We start from the raw sequence: 17,606 nt of genomic DNA on the forward strand, positions 1-17,606 counted from the left end.
CAGCTGGACTGCCCAGAAAGCCATATGTCAAATCTAACATGATATAGGAGGTATGGCATTTCCTCAAAGCAAAGATGTTAGGCAACCATTTTGTTGAAACAAGATATGTATTAGTATGTCTGTTTCCATGACCTTTCTAATAAGAAGTGAAAGAAAACTGCTGGGAAGTAACCAAAGGAAGGCAAAAAAATTGCTTTTAAAATAAACTGTATAATCTAAATGTGAATTCATTTATTAGGTACTGTATAATTACTTATTTTAGCAGAGGAACCACAAGAATCTTCCCACCTAGTGTTGCATAGCAAATCTTTAACCACTTTGTTGAAATCCTCATCACTAACACATTCTAGGTTTGCTTGTTAGCTCCAAATCTGGACGAATTAAAGAGTAATATTTGCAGATGCTATTTCTATAAAACTTAAAAGAGTTTTGTAGACTGTTGTCCAATTTATAACATGTTTAAGGAGTATTAAGCAGGCCTAGACTCAACCAAGCTAATGTAGTTCACCAGCTACATATTGTAGCCACTATATTAGGCCTTGATAAGACTCCAATTTTTGCTGCTTATCTGGGACAGGAGTTGTTATGGCTAATGACTGGATTTGATTGGTCACAAGCTGTACACACCAGATCCTAGGTAAATTTGGGACTTCATCAAGCCAATGGCAAAAGCACATTGACCTCAATAGCATCATGATTTGTCCTTCATGTTGTCTTGAATTACAATGAAAAACAATAATAAAGATGGCAACAACCAAGAAACCAATGGGTGAGAGCCAAAGAATTGACAGTGAAACAAAAATAGCTGGTAGTTCAGTTCCATATACATTAGTTGAATTCAGCAATCCGATCTGCATTTACACCAGGCTGAGGGGAGTTTGATGTGGCGGGTCTCCAGCTGAGCAGGCTGGGTCCCGGCTCAACCAGGTTACGCTGGTGTAAGACTCTCAGCCCAGCTCAGCCAAGACCGGCATAAGTGAGGCTGGCATAAGTCCCCCAAAAAGGGGCTTTCTGGGGGCATGTAAGGGGAGGGGCTGAAGTAAGGGGACTTAGGCCACATCCAACTTGTGTTCAGAGAGCTCATGCAGGTCCCAATTTAGGCAAAAGTTACGCTAGAAAAAGGGTTGGTCTAAGAAACTAAATACAACAGAAGTCAATGGAGAGGGCTTGCTCCCTGGTAGTAGTATCTGGGAGAGATGGTTTTTACTTTCGGGTCCTTGAGCACAGCTCCTGGCTGAGCTGGTATTCAGCCAACTCAGAGGCTCCTGAGTGGCAACTGGACGGGGCAGAACTTTACGCAGGCTTCTCTTGCGCTAGCACCACTTACACCAGCTTCCCCTGAGTTGGATTGCTCTGTAAGTCATAATCAGAGTAGACCCACTGAAATCAATGGATATAACTAATATGCATGATTTAAATGGGTCTACTCTGAGTGTGACTTAGTTGGATTCAACCCACAATTTTACAAGCATGAGCAGGTAAGAATTGGCACTGCTATTATAAGGCTATTTGATAGCTTGCACAAAAGGAAGCTATTGTGCAAGCAATAGGGAAGATCTTTGGATTTCGTTTCAATTTTCTCTAGTGTCAAGTATAAAAAAGCTTTAATATAATACAGCTTCAGATCTGATCTCTTGACTTTAATCCTAATTATCAGTTACTCAAAATCAATGCATCTAAACTTCAGTTATAGCACCCGAACTGCTTAATGAGCAATAGGCAATGTATACCACACCTATTTAAATTTCAGAAGCAGGGTTCCTCTATGTGTATCAATTACTTCTTAGGCAATGTGAGAATAATTCACTGTCTCTTTAAGAACTGGAGAACAAATGTTGTCAGTCAGAACTGGCTGAACTCAGATCTTTGTGACTGAGCAGAAGGGAACAAGTCCTCATTTTATAGTCTTATATCTACCCTTATGAAAGATAATAAAATGTTCTGTTTGGAATCGGAAGTCCAGCAATCTTAAACAAAACAACACACTGGAGATGCTGGGAAGGAACCTGGGATCTTGTGCATGCAAAGCAGATGCTCTGCTACCGAACTGCAAGCAGCAGTGCATGGTGAGACAGAGTTGCCCTCCTAACACTGGTGTCACGCCTGCTTACGTAGACAGAGCCAGGGCAAGGTCATGGCTGCATCAGGAGAAGCAGCTATTAGTGACGAGGGTACACCCCATCTACCAGTACACCCAAATGGTCCCTAACTTGCTTCCACCCTGTCCTGCCTCATCCTCCCCGCCCCCCCCCGGCCGTCCAGGTAAGCAGCTTGGCCATAATCCCTCCACAATTTTATCCTTCCTGAAACCCAGTGACTTCTTCATATACTTGGTGGTGACTTGTGGAGTCAGAAGGCCTGTGTTTTGCAGGAAGTAGCTCCACCATTGTATGAGGTAGAGAGGTATGATGGACATTCTGATCTCCACATCAGGAGACATTTGCAGCTTGTTCCAGCATCAGTAATTAGCATTAAGACAGTGGTGCACTAGAGCAGACTGAGAAACTAAAGGAACTGGATCCTAAGATGGTAACATAGGAATCTGGAGTAGCACCATGCAGATCCAACAGATCACGCCAAGCACCAGAAGAGCTAATTGAGCAATGCTAGCGTTTATGTTTTTTAAAAGGGGGAGGTGTGGGAATAGTCCACTATCTCTTTAAGAACTGGAGAGCAAATGTCAATCAGAACTGACTGAAAACTGTCAGCAGATCTTGGTGACTGAGCAGAAAGAAACAAGTGCTCAATTTGTGATCTTATGTTTAGCAGTGTTCTACCTTTATGAAAAATAATATAATGTTTTGTTTGGAATCAGAAGCTCAGCAATCTTAAATAAAACAAAACAGCACAGGGAAAGCTAGTTGTATGTATTTCTACTTTTGTGACTGGTATTTTTAAGAGGCTACAACCAACTCATCTAATAGACATACCTGATCTCTTCCTAATGCTACCAGAACATCCGGATTCATGGTAAGTACTGAAAAACAGAACAAGTTGCCAAAATGTTTTAAAAACAACACCTATTCACAACAAATCTAATTTATCTGATTAAACAATGGCATTTCTCTTTCTAGCATATATAATAGTAGTTCAATTAAACGTTTATTTATATATTCATATCTATGGAAAATGAGTTCAAGAACACCCGCATATCTATAATACTATAGCATAGGATTGCCTCTTGAGATATCCACAGGATTGTACTGTAAAACAAACATTTATTAAAATGCCCATCACAGATTGATACCTGCATGCCAATGCTGAATCCTGTGAAAATTGGATTATATAAATAGCAATATTGAAAACTGACACTTTACAACGACTTTTTGATGGGGTGTTTGTTGGTAATTCTATTTATTGTTAGTGAAAGTCTACAACACATCTATCAAAACAAACAGGTAGGAATCTATTATATGTTCAATATGGAGATGTAAAGTTTCTAATAAGTTTGAATTTGTGAGGAAAGCTATTTTCTACTGTATTTAGGATACAAAATTGTGCTATTTGGTATTTTTATGAAATTTAGAGCAAACTTATGGATGTTTACTCTGAAGTAAGACCCACTGTTTAGTGGAGCTTACTCCCCAATAAACATGCATAGTATGTCAGTTGTTTGAGGGGAAGGGTGAAGTGGTCGGGAATGCTTTGATTTGGATTCCTGCATTGAGCAGGGGGTTGGACTCAATGACCTTATAGGCCCCTTCCAACTCTACTATTCTATGATTCTATGGTCAACAAGAAGGGAAGGACCAGGTCAGAAGGACATCAGACTCAGGACACTTGTTTCTGTTATCTTCAAACTAGATCAAAGGCCTCCCCCAAAAGGCAAGCAGCAGTCACAGGAAAACAAAGGTCCTGCGTGCGCCTCCCATGAAGATGGCAGTACCCTCTAGAATCGATGCATCTTGAGGAAGGAATGATGTATTTGACTGTGGAAAAGTTTACAGCAGGGGTAGGCAACATAGAGACCTCCATATGTTGTGGATTATAACTCCCATGATCCCTGATCACTGACCATGCTGACTGGGGCTGATGGAAGCTGCAGTCCGAAACAACTGGCAGGTACCACATTGGCTACTCCTGGTCTACAGTAAATATAGGAATGATCATTTTCTAATGCTGTAGACTGTCTTCTATAAAAATCTTCATACTGTACATTCTGAGTGACTAAAACCTAGCCTTAAAGAGTATATCACTAATTCCAAAAGAGAAAATATTTCCTGTGTTCCCCAACATTTCCAAGCTTTCCACTGGAAAAATTAAGGAAGTATTAGCTTATTTGCCAAAGACCTACTGTAGTGTAGCAGTTAAGAGACCTGGGAGACCAGGGTTTAAATGCCCACTTGGCCAAGAAGCTCACTGAGTGACCTTGGGCCAGTCACTGTATCTCTCAGGGTAACTACCTTAAGGGTTGTTACGAGGATAAAATTGGGAGGGGGAGCCACATTTGTATGCCACCTTGAGCTCCTTGGAGTAAAGGTGGTATATAAATGTAATAATTTTAAAGGCCCAAAAGTCTAAAAGCCACTGCCTTATGGGACAGCATAGCTTAAGTTTAAAACAGAACATGTAAGATTACTACATAAACCAGTGGTTCCCAACCTGGGGGTCGGGACCCCCAGGGGGGCCGTGAACAGTAAAGAAATGAATTATTTATTATTTTTTTAAAAAAAGTCTTCACTCCCTCTACACTGTCTGCTTTCCACTGCTGCTGCAGATGACACCTCCCCCTTGCTCCAAACGAGAGGGGAGGCCTTTTGCTGAAGTGCCAGAGCTTCTTTCAGGCGCACTAAGGGCAGGCATCTGCCTATAAAATACATGGCAGATGCCAAAGGAGGCTGAGGGTGGAGCTACCAGGAAGAAGAGGGGATTACTATCACTGATTCCTGTCTCCTTGCACTGCCGCTACTGGCAACGCCCTTACTTAGAATGAGAGGAGAGAGCTTTTTGTGAAGCAAAAAGAAGCAAGCCTGCAAAGAAAGGCTGCTTTCCCCCTTCCTTCCTGGCAGCCAGCCTGCCTCCCCGGGGGGAGGGGGTCACAATTTTTTTTCAGCTTATAAAGGGGGTCCCATGCTCATAAAGGTTGGGAACCACTGACATAAACCATATTATAGAGTACATGGAAGTCCATATAGAGTGAACTGTATGACCAGAAAACTGTATCTCACAAAAGACTTTTATTAATGAAGTCCAAATCACATTTAAAACTACCAACAGCCTACACCAGTGACCATAAACTCCCCCCTCCTCCCCACAGACCACTTGAAAATTGCTGATGGTCATGCGGGACCACGTCATGATTTTTCTGCCTGTTGTAATGCACTATGCTATGATTTTTAATTGTATTTTTATTGCCTCTTGTTCCTTGCATTGTATTTTGTTGTATTACAATTTACATTCTGTAGAATTTAAACTGTAATGCCATAAATTACAGTATAATAAAGGAAACAAAATGCAATTAAAATCAATATTAATATTTAATGTGGGCATGCCACAGACCACCTGAATGAAACTCACAGATCACTGGTGGTCCACAGACCACAGTTTGGGAACCCCCTGGTCTACATCAACCTGTCAAAGACTACAATCTTATGGTTCCTGAGAGAGTGTCCTAGGGACCATAGGACAATGCAGATCTTCCTCTCTGCAGGTGGAGACAGAGTTCTGTCCTTGGAGAAAGAGGTCAGGTCTTGGAGGCCTCCCTGCAGCAGCGATGAAAAGGGCAGTGCTCCAATGGCAGAGAGGTAAAAAATAAAACAAAAATAAAATACGGCATTCCAAGAACTTGGGGGTTGGATCTTTGAAACCACTCCAAAGTTCTTCTATTTGCATGACAGACCCCTGGAATGAAGCAGTGAAGTATTTCAGCCCTGGAGTTGGTATACACACTTTCCCATTGCTCCCAATGGGAGGAAAAAAACCCTTTAAAAAAAAAATCCTCAAAAGTGTGTGTGGAGGGGGGGAGAGAAAGATTAACAACAACCCCCCCAACTTTGTGCCCTGCCAGTGCAATCCTAGTGGTTTGTCCATCACTATGCCTCCTGCCCCTTGCTGGTAGGACGGCTCTCAGCAAGTTGCATCACAGCTGTTATCTTATTTCTGCTTGACTGAAAAGATTAATGAAATGTTGAAAGCAGAAAAAGCAGTGCACAGAAAATTTACAAAGATACGTTAAGTTTTAGCATATAAAGTTATTATATTGGAAATCACAGTCCTAAAGCAAACGTAAGCTTTTTGTGGAAACTCCAAAGCCAGAAACAGGCTTAGTGAAAAACAATGATGGAAAAATGCTTACATGCGAGGCTGAACGGAATAACAGACGGACACGGCACTTCAGTGATGCCCTCAAGAGATTTAAGGCTTTCAGCAGAAGATTTTAATATATGAAGAAGTTAACATTGGCACAACCTAGAAATGTCAATAAAATCCACTAAATATTCCTGGGGGGGAAATCCACACTTAATTTTTTTCAGATTGGATACAGCGTGGACATTTGCAAACTGTATGTCGTGTTTAGTCCAAAAAGATTCTGAAAGGCACCTAATGTAAAATGAAACTAGGCCTAGGAAGGACCTAGATGGGGAAACGCCTGGGAAGCTCAGATATGTCACTCTGAGCACCATCCTAGAAGGCAGGATACAAATGCAATAAGGTCACAAGCACTGAATCTTCTGACATTTCCCAGTCATCTTTACAATTTAAAGATGCAACGACCCACAGGCTGTGCAACATATGATGATCCTATTGGCGATTGGTGGGAAACATAAAACATCATAGTCAAAAGCCACCAGACTGGGGTGACCTGTTCTAAATTGGAGGGTACTTGAACAAACTGAACTAAATACAACAGTGCCAGCAATTGTTGCATGCAGCTCTTAGCTGTGTAGCCTCGGGATCTCAAGTATGCCTGGAATTTGCCAAGGTGCAGCAGGGCAGTGAAATAGTCAAGCCATAGATTGAACTCTAAACAAATATTCTATACTATAACAACCCATTTGATTATATAATTTCCATATTCAGAGCATAATTATGCCATTATATTTGTGAAATTCTAGTAGCAGGACCTTCCTTACCTTGGTTATTTTGCTTACAAGGTATTCACTAGCAATAATGGAGTCACTGAACACTGAATACAAAGTCAGCACCATCAACACAAGCAAAGATAAGAGGGCAGTTGAACCACCAATGTTGTTGGCAAGACAAAGAGCAGTTACTGACTGATTTTCAGTATTTCAAAGCCTTGCAGAATCAGCAGTGGATTGCAGCTTTCTTGTAATCCCATTCAAAATGCCCTTAGTACTCTGCAGTCCAGTACTGATTCTGCAAGTCTTTGAAATACTGGAATATCAGTAAATAACTGCTCTTTGCCTCACCACCACCAATTTCTTTTGGATCGAATATAATTAGGAATAGGAGGCACTGTCCAAAGTGAAGTCCACTGTGTGCAAGACTAGCCTTCAACCTTTGGATCGTATCCAGTTATTGTAATTGATAGTCCATTCCCAATGATGTAATTTATACTAGATGGTCTATTCCCAATGATATAAACTCATGTGGTGTCCAAGAAATTGCAAATACAGGATTGGTGGTCCAAATAAAGCAACACTACGCTGAAAGCTTTATGTTTCTCCAGTAAACCATGTGTATCATTTCTGATAGACTGCTGTCAGTGGTTCCTGTACTACTTCAGCATTAAGGAAAAACAAGACAGGCCATTTGGAAGAGTGAATTTCAACAGAGAATAAGAAGAAATAAAAGAGTGACAGAATGAAGTTGCTCAAGAAACACAGGAAAGAAGGCCTAAAAAATACAGAAAAAACTATGCAACAGATAATGGCTGTGACAAGATTATACATTCCACAAAATCCCAGAAACTTTGAACATGCAAGGTTTTAATAACCTTTCACTTTACAGTTCTGTAAAAATATTTCGATAAAAAGCCTTACTTTCTGGTTTTCTTTTCTGCCATTGGTTAAGCTCTGCTGTTAGAGCCTTCACCTTTTTCATTAACAATGAAAGCTGTAATACATAACAAACATTTGAAAGTACTCTTAAAGTCTGTTTTATTACATTTAAATAAAGAACAGACCATTTGGAAGTACAGAACTGGAAAACTTAAACAAATAATGAAATATAACCACTTCCCCTATCCCATGTTCTAACAGAATACTCATCTCTAGCCAAACCCCACACTTGGCATCAGAAAAGCACCAGTGCATATATTCTGGAGCAGATCTTTCCCCAATGCCAGGGGCTGGCTTTGCTCCTTGTGCTGGGGCAGCAGCAGCCACTGGCAATGTGTGGTGCTTTTTCAGGCTGAGGCTGTCCATGGAGGATAGTGCAGGAATGTAAGGACCACGGGAGCAACCAAGTCATCTAGCAATGGAGAAAGCTTATGTAAGCAAAGAAGCATAATTAGTGGAGCAGAAAGGTTTTAAGAGCAGAGATTTTATGACCACATTGCACTTGATTGTTTCCAGCAGCCATCTCCAAGTTTCCATTCAATTCATGTGCAAGATTTTCTTCCATCACCAGCCATGTGAGATCCGGGAGGCAGGGGGAGAAGGGGAAGAGAGGCAAAGTCAAACAGTTCTAGCACACCTTTAGTTGTTGCGGTGCAAGCAAAGGCTTGTGTCACACAGGTTTGTTGTTAACAGGCACTTGTTACCACAAATCTTGCACTGCTGTGTCAGCTCTGTCTATGGCTGGTAGTCATGATGGCTATATATTGTGCCTTTATGTTCAGGGGCACCAAGTGCAGGGGGGTGACTATTGCCTTCTTGCCCTGCTTATGAGCTTCTCAGAGGCATCTGATAGGGTACTATGGGAAAAGGGATGCCGGACTAGAGAAGTCTTTGGTCTGACCCAGAAAGTTTCTTCTTTGGTTATTCACTCTAATAAAACAATAACATCTTTTTGAAACATTCGTTTTTATTGGTAGTTAGAGCTAAGCTGGTTGGTTGAACCAATTTCTGCTCATTTTAATGCATTTCAAAGCAGGTTTGCTTTAAGTCATTGTTACACCTTAGAGATGAGGCAAGCTAGACAGTTAAATATGTAAATGCATAACAAACAAGCTTGGAAATTTTTTACATTTGATACTCTATGCATAGAAGGTTTTTTCGCCGACAGTTCTGAAACTTTACCCTTACCTTGGGATCTGAACCTGGAAGAGTTTCTGTTTCTTGAAGCATTAATCTGTTCTGACACTTGGTTAAAAAGAAAGGAGAGATGCAAAATTATGCTTGATCTTTGCTTCCTAAGACCAGTCAAATAATTATTTATTTATTTTATTTATTATTTGATTTATATCCCGCCCTTCCTCCCAGCAGAAGCCCAGGGCAGCAAACAAGAGCGCTAAAAACACATCAAAACATCATAAAAACAGACAAAATACATTAAAACAAAACAACTTTAAAAACATCTTTAAAAAAGGGTTAAAAAACATATTGTTTAAAAAAAAATATTAAAAGCAATTCCAACACAGACACAGACTGGGATAGGTCTCAACTTAAAAGGCTTGTTGAAAGGGGAAAGACTTCAAAAGGCACCAAAAAGATAACAGAGATGGTGCCTACCTAATATTTAAGGGGAGGGAATTCCACAGGGTAGGTGCCGGCACACTAAAGGTCCATTTCCTATGTTGTGCAGAATGGACCTCTTGATAAGATGGTATCTGCAGGAGGCCCTCACCTGCAGAGTGCAGTGATTGGCTGGGTATATAAGGGATAAGACAGTCTTTCAGGTATCCCAGTCTGTCAGGCCCAGGATGCGACTCAGGAACCAGACCAGAAGTTGTAGTTAATTCGTGTTTTATTAGAGTAATGTCCAACAAAGACTGCGCTTTCTCATGAAGCAATACAGGGATACAGGTCCTGCGACATTGGGAGAAAGTTGACAGAGCAAGGGGCTGCTTCCCGCCTGTTCTTTAAGAAGGGGCTAAACGGGCGCGCAACCTTTCACTCCTCCTTAACTCCCCCTCAGGTACTGCCCGCCTTCCCCCCCTTCTCTCCTGTCTTTTCAACCGTCTGCGTGTGCGTGGTGAGGGGGGAGGCATCACCTCCTCCTCTTCTGAAGTGTCCGATTCCCCTATGGGTGATAAAGGAGGAGCTGAGGGTATACCATCTCTCCGCCTTTCTGCTGTGATCAGCCCTCCCTCTTGCTCTGAGCTGCGGAGAAGGGAGGGCCTGGGAATGTCTGGGGGGGATTCTAAAACTTCAAGGCTCTCAGGCTCCCTGTTGCTAGGCGACCCTATCTCTGGCATGTCCTCTGTTTCGGCTTCGCTCCACAGAGGGTAAGTTCCTCCCTCCTCCCTCTGCCAGCCATTTGAATCCTCTTCTGACAACCCCCCAGGAGCCCAGCTCATCCTCCCGACACCATCCCCCTTCTCAAGCTGTGCCCCCCTCCCCCTGTCTGGCTTGGGGCGGTGAGGAAAACGTTGATGGAAAAGTTTTACTAACTCTGGAGCATGCACATCATCTGCATTTTCCCATGATCTGTCAGCCACTCCATAGCCCTTCCAGTGAATCAAATACTGCAGCTTGTGGCGTCTGATCCTGGAATCCAAGATTTCCTCAACTTCAAACTCAAGCTGCTCATTTATCAGGAGTGGGGACCCAGGAGGCTCCTCCGGCCGCAGCTCACTGGGAGGGGCAGCTTTCGTCAAGAGGGATCGATGAAACACAGGATGTATTTTAAACGTGTCAGGTAGCTTCAGCCGGTACGCCACGGGATTAATTTGAGTTTCTATTTCAAAAGGACCCACCCTTTTGTCTTGTAATTTTCTACATTTGCCCGGCATCTGGAGGAAACGGGTGGACAGCCATACCTGGTCTCCTGGTTGAAGGGGGGGGGGCTCCTTCCTGTGCAGGTCAGCAACTCGCTTGTACTCTGTTTTGGCTTCGTTTAACTGCTGTTTCAGTGTTTGTTGCGCCGCTTGCAATTCTTTTAGGAAGTCCTCAGCTGCCGGTACCAGCATTCCTTCTGAGCTGCTTGGAAAGACTTTAGGATGGAATCCATAATTCGCGAAGAATGGGGTTTGTTGAGTGCTGGAGTGTAGAGAATTGTTGTAGGCGAACTCTGCAAAATGCAAATATGATACCCAGTCAGTCTGTTGATAGGACACATAACTTCTTAAATATCTTTCCAAAACGGCGTTCAAGCATTCCGTTTGCCCATCTGTCTGGGGGTGATGGGCGGAGGAGAGTTTTAATTCCGTCTGCAACTGTTTCCACATTGCTCTCCAAAATTTGGCTGTGAACTGAGTTCCTCGGTCTGAGACTACACTGTTTGGCAACCCATGCAGTCGGTAGACTTCTTTGATGAATAACTTGGCCGTTTCCTTAGCCTCTAAGGCCCCTGCACAAGGGAGGAAATGCGCCATTTTGGTGAGTAGATCTACCACGACTAAAACGGCTGTCATTCCTTGGGATTTGGGTAGATCAGTTATAAAATCCATGGAGAGATCCTTCCAGGGTTCATGTGGGACAGGTAGCGGTTGTAACAGTCCTGCTGATTTTCCTGTTTGTGTTTTTGTCCGCAGACAGACAGAACAGGACTTTACATAGCTTTCAATATCCCTACGCATTTTAGGCCACCAGAAGTCCTTGGCCACGTTCTGAATGGTCTTGTAAATCCCAAAGTGTCCCGCTGTGATGGAATCATGGCACTGGCATAGGATTCTGAGCCTTAATTCTCCTTCTGGCACATATCTGGCTGTTTTGAACCATAATAGTCCATTCCTCCAGTGAAAGGTTACTTCTGAGTCTTGACTTTGTCCCGTCTCCTGCCCATATTTTAGTACGTCTGCATCTTCTTGTACCTTTTTGAGTTCCTCTTCCCACGAAGACTGGCATGATCCCAACATTAATTTCTCTGGTGGGATCACGTACTGAGGCTGGTCCTCGGATTCACTTTCTTTGTACTGTGGATGTCTGGATAAGGCATCCGCTCTCTGGTTTTTGGCTTGGGCTTGGTAAGTGATCTTGAAGTTAAACCTGGTGAAGAACTGGGACCATCTTATTTGTCTCTGGTTCAGCTTTCTGGCAGTTTGGAGGCTTTCCAGGTTCTTGTGGTTGGAGCGCACTTCGATCTGATGAGGGGCCCCCTCTAGGTATTGTCTCCAGTTTTCAAAAGAGTCCTTGATGGCCAGCAGCTCCTTCTCCCAAACTGTGTAATTCTTCTCTGCAGGCTTTAACTTCCGAGAGAAGTACGCACAGGGGTGCAGCTCCTTTCCTTCTTGGTCTAATTGCAGAAGGACACCCCCGATAGCAAAATCTGAAGCATCTGCTTCCACGATGAAAGGGCGGGTCGGGTCAGCAAAGTGCAGAATGGGCTCGGAAGCGAACCTTCTCTTCAGCTCCTCAAAGGCCTGGGTGGCATTCTCTGTCCATTGAAACTTCTTCTTCCCCCTTAAACAGTCAGTCAGAGGAGCTGTCAATTTGGAAAACCCTGGAATGAACTTTCTGTAATAATTGGCAAACCCCAAAAAACGTTGTACATCCTTTTTGGTGACAGGTTGGCCCCAGTCCAATATACAGCTTACTTTCCCTGGGTCCATCTCCACGCCTTCCGCTGAGATTCGATATCCAAGGAAGTCTAGAGACTTGAGGTCAAATCCACATTTCTCTAATTTAGCATACAGGTGATTTTCTCTCAGTCTCTGCAACACCATCTTCACATGCTGGTCGTGGTCTTCCTGGTTCTTTGAGAACACCAGGATATCATCTAAGTAACAGATTACATATGTGTCCAACAAGTCTCTAAACACGTCGTTCATGAATTTTTGAAAAATTCCTGGACTTCCACAAAGCCCGAACGGCATGACCAGGTATTCATACTGTCCGTAAGCGGTCAAGAACCCTGTTTTCCATTCATCTCCCTGCTTCATCCTGATCAGATTGTACGCTCCTCTCAAATCCAACTTCGTGAAGATTTTTGCAGAGCGCAGTCGGTCCAACAACTCTGAGATCAGGGGCAGCGGGTAGCTGTTGGGGATGGTGATCTGGTTCAATGCGCGATAGTCGTTACAGGGTCTGAGTTCCCCCCTTTCTTTTTCACAAACAATAGTGGCGCTCCAGCAGGGGATTGTGAGGGGCGTATGAATCCTCGTCTCAGGTTTTTATCCAGGAATTCCTTCAGGGCCTCCCTCTCAATCTCTGTGAGAGACTAGATTCTCCCTGATGGAATGCTGGCTCCTGGCACTAGATCAATCGCACAGTCGTAAGGGCGGTGGGGGGGTAAAGTCTCTGCCTCCTTTTCATCAAACACATCTTTGAATTCTTCATACTTTGGCGGCAGGGTCACTTGCTCGATCTCTTGCACTGCCCCCGCTAAGGTGTTCTTGATTCCTTCAGGTTGACAGTTCTCCTGGCAATACTGTGAGGTGAACCACACCACCGCTTCCTTCCAACTTCTTGTGGGTTCATGCTTTGCTAGCCAGGGCATTCCCAGAATCACCTCAAAGTTCGAGAGATCTGACACGTATAGCGAAATGAACTCTTCATGCCCGGGGATTTGAAGTTTCACTTCCTCCGTGGCTTGTGTCACCCCTCCTGACTTCAGGGGTCTCCCATCAATAGTCTCCACAGCTAGGGGAGCGTTCAGTTTCCACCGGGAAATTCCATGACGCTTGACTAACTTTACATCAATAAAATTTGTGGAGGCTCCACTGTCAATTAAGGCAGTGGAATTAAACACCACTCCTCTGGAAGTTGTAATCCGAATAGGCAAGACCAACACCCCCTTTGAGGGAGGTTGGATCGTTGGGGGGCCTTTATACAACGCTGCCCCCAGTCCACCGGCCTGCACGTGGACTGGGTGTTCTAGTTTCCCGACGGCTCAGCTTTCCCCCCTTTAATCCACAGTCTCTGGCCACGTGGCCCGGCTTTGAACAACAAAAGCATAAACGTTCTCGGCGGCGTCTTTCCTTTTCTTCTTCCAACAGTCTTGGCCTAGCCCCTCCCTGTCCCTCAGCTGCATTACCTGCCATTCCTGCAGAGGGAAGGGTCTTGCTGCGAGATGCCGAGGCTGAGTATCTCGGGACCTCCTGCTTCCTTTCCAGGTGCCTTCCTTCCATCCGGTGATCTATCTGTAGGCATAGCCGGATGAGCCCTGGTAGGTCAGCGGGGGGGGAGGTCCTGGCCAACTGATCCAGGATTTCAGCATTTAATCCACTCCGGTACATAAACATCAGGGCGGCGTCATTGTAACCAGTTTCCTGGGACAGAATTTTAAAAGCGTTAGTGTACTCGGAAACAGTCCCTTTAGCTTGCTTCAGAGCGCCTAGTTGCCGCGCTACTGTTTCAGCTCTTTGCGGGTCTTGGAACATCTCGGTCATCTCCTGTATAAATCCTCTGTACCTTCTTAAGACAGTATCTTTTTTCACGAGATATGGAGTCACCCATTTTGCAGCTTCTCCCTCCAGGAGGCTAATCACGAAGGCCACTTTAGCCCCATCGTCTGGAAACTCCATGTGCCTGACATCCAGATATAACTCACATTGAGCCACGAAAGTTGCCAACTGATCACTTTGTCCCGCGTATTTTGGGGGCAATACAATGGGAACCTTTACTGCGGCAGCTGGAGGGGCTGTTTGCATCTGGTCTATCGTGGCCTTCAAGGTTTGATTATCCGTCTTCAGCACCTTGACTGCTGCTAGCAGGGCTTGGACATCCGTCTGCAATTCAGCTACCTTAGTCCTCAAGAGTTTCACTTCTTCCGTCTCAGAAGTGGGGTTCGTCCCCCCCGCTGCTCCCTTTGACATCTTGTCCCAGTCAAGTGAAGAGAGCGTTGAGGGTGATTTAGGTGGCTCTGTCAAGCTGTCAGGCCCAGGATGCGACTCAGGAACCAGACCAGAGGTTGTAGTTAATTCGTGTTTTATTAGAGTAATGTCCAACAAAGACTGTGCTTTCTCATGAAGCAATACAGGGATACAGGTCCTGCGACATTGGGAGAAAGTTGACGGAGCAAGGGGCTGCTTCCCACCTGTTCTTTAAGAAGGGGCTAAACGGGCGCGCAACCTTTCGCTCCTCCTTAACTCCCCCTCAGGTACTGCCCGCCTTCCCCCCCTTCTCTCCTGTCTTTTCAACCGTCTGCGTGTGCGTGGTGAGGGGGGAGGCATCACCTCCTCCTCTTCTGAAGTGTCCGATTCCCCTATGGGTGATAAAGGAGGAGCTGAGGGTAAACCATCTCTCCGCCTTTCTGCTGTGATCAGCCCTACCTCTTGCTCTGAGCTGCGGAGAAGGGAGGGCCTGGGAATGTCTGGGGGGGATTCTAAAACTTCAAGGCTCTCAGGCTCCCCGTTGCTAGGTGACCCTATCTCTGGCATGTCCTCTGTTTCGGCTTCGCTCCACAGAGGGTAAGTTTCTCCCTCCTCCCTCTGCCAGCCATTTGAATCCTCTTCTGACAACCCCCCAGGAGCCCAGCTCATCCTCCCGACACAGTCCCAAGCTGTATAGGGCTTTGTACACCAAAACTCGAACCTTGAACTTGGCCCAGTAGCAAATGGGCAGCCAGTGCAATTCTTTCAGCAGCGGGGTGACATGGTGATATCCTACCCCAGTGAGCAGTCTCGCCGCCGCATTTTGCACCAGCTGCAGCTTCCGGACCAACCTCAAGGGCAGCCCCACATAGAGCGTATTACAGTAATCCAGCCTGGAGACAGAGCTTGGAAAAGTTACTTTTTTGAACTACAACTCCCATCAGCCCAATCCAGTGGCCATGCTGGCTGGGGCTGATGGGAGTTGTAGTTCAAAAAAAGTTACTTTTCCAAGCTCTGCCTGGAGATTACCAGTATGTGGACAACAGTGGTTAGGCTATCCCGGTCCAGAAACGGCCACATCTGTCTTACCAGCTGAAGCTGGTAAAAGGCACTCCTAGCCACGGAGGTCACCTGGGCCTCTAGCGACAAAGATGGATCCAGGAGCACCCTCAGACTATGGACCTGCTCGTTCAGAGGGAGTATGACCCCATCCAAAGCAGGCAACTGACCAATTATCCAAACTCGGGAACCACTAACTCACACTGCCTCCATCTTGCTGGGATTCAGACTCAGTTTATTGGCCCTCATCCACCCCACAACCGAGTCCAGGCAGCGGTCCAGGACTTGCACGGCCTCTCCCAATTCAGATGTTATGGAGAAATAGAGCTGGGTATCATCAGCATACTGCTGACACCTCACCCCAAAGCTCCTGATGACTGCTCCCAAGGGCTTCATATAGATGTTAAACAGCATGGGGGACAGGATGGTACCCTGTGGCACCCCACAGCACAACTGCCAGGAGACCAAAAGACAGTCACCCAATGCTATTCTCTGAGAGTGACCCTGGAGATAGGATCGGAACCACTGTAGAACAGTGCCTCCAGTACCTATCTCACCAAGCTGGCCCAGAAGGATACCATGGTCAATGGTATCAAAAGCCGCAGAGAGATCAAGTAAGAATAACAGGGTCGCACTCCCCCTGTCCTCCCGATAAAGATCATCCATCGACCAAGGCCGATTCAGTCCCATAACCAGGCCTGAACCCAGACTGGGATGGATCAGGATAATGTTTCATCCAAGAGTACTTTCAACTGCTGTGCCACAACCCTCTCAATCACCTTCCCTAAAAAGGGGGTATTTGCAATCAGTTGGTAGTTGTCACAAACCAGTGGGTCCAGGGTGGGCTTTTTCAGGAGTGGTCGGATCACTGCCTCTTTCAAGGCGGCTGGAACCACTCCCTCCCGCAATGATGCCTTGACCACACCCTGGATCCACTCGGTCAAACCCCCTCGGCAAGCTTTAATAAGCCAAAAAGGGCAAGGGTTGAGAGGCCACATTGCTGGATTTAAATTTTCTCCACAATTAAAACCAGTGAAAGAACTCAGATACTGAAGACACCAACCAGCCAGAGTTAAGCTTACTATGGTTCCTTTGATTTCAGTTGGAGAATTTATGAATGTGGCTCAGGGGTTACGTGCCCTGCCACCAGTGCAGCCGTGGGCAAGCTGCATAGTCCCAAGGAGTCCAGTTGCCCCCCAGCTGGCAGTTGCAGACAGGGAAGGGGCTGGCTTGTACAGCTGTGGCAAGCTGAGCAGGCCCTAGCCAGGTGGGAAGGACTAGCCTCAGAGGGAGGCAATGGTAACCCCCCTCTGAATACTGCTTACCATGAAATCTCTATTGATAGGGTCGCCATAAGTCAGGATTGACTAGAAGGCTGTCCATTACCATTTTCAAAAAGCAGCTAATTTTGGATGACTTGTGCATCTTAGAAGTACAACTGATTATACCATACAATTTTCCGTTGTTTTTTTTCAAATGTCCCCACCTTTATGGTCTTCATTCACTTCTCTTTATAGTATATCACACATTCCTTATTGCACACTTTCTGACAGGTTTTTCATTAGTTGAACTGTGTCACTATATTTTGTCAGCATGCCGGTAAGATGTTGTAGACAGACATTTTTTGATGGCCCTATATGTAATTTATTATTTATTAAATTTATATCCCACCGTTCATCCTAGAATAATTCAATTTTCCATTTTATTTATCACACTTAAAAGGCCAAGGGAGGCCTAACATTGTGGATAAGTCATTTCAAAAATTATTGTTTCTACTTTTCTGTGC

The 17,606-nt window shown here is 44.9% G+C and overlaps 1 protein-coding gene across 2 annotated transcripts in view; it reads right to left on the bottom strand.

Annotated features, from left to right (window-relative positions):
- CENPK (centromere protein K) overlaps window positions 1-17,606 on the bottom strand; it is a 34,496-nt gene that overhangs the window by 14,622 nt on the left and 2,268 nt on the right. For both annotated transcript variants that reach the window (XM_061619249.1, XM_061619242.1), the window contains 3 exons: window positions 9,153-9,209; window positions 7,947-8,019; window positions 2,931-2,977 (listed from right to left, as the gene is read on the bottom strand). In XM_061619249.1, the coding sequence (XP_061475233.1) occupies window positions 2,931-2,977; window positions 7,947-8,019; window positions 9,153-9,209 (177 nt within the window). The remainder of the gene's footprint in view (window positions 1-2,930; window positions 2,978-7,946; window positions 8,020-9,152; window positions 9,210-17,606) is intronic.

The sequence above is a fragment of the Rhineura floridana genome, chromosome 1 (genome assembly GCF_030035675.1).
Source record: "Rhineura floridana isolate rRhiFlo1 chromosome 1, rRhiFlo1.hap2, whole genome shotgun sequence".
In the NCBI taxonomy this organism is placed as follows: domain Eukaryota; kingdom Metazoa; phylum Chordata; class Lepidosauria; order Squamata; family Rhineuridae; genus Rhineura; species Rhineura floridana.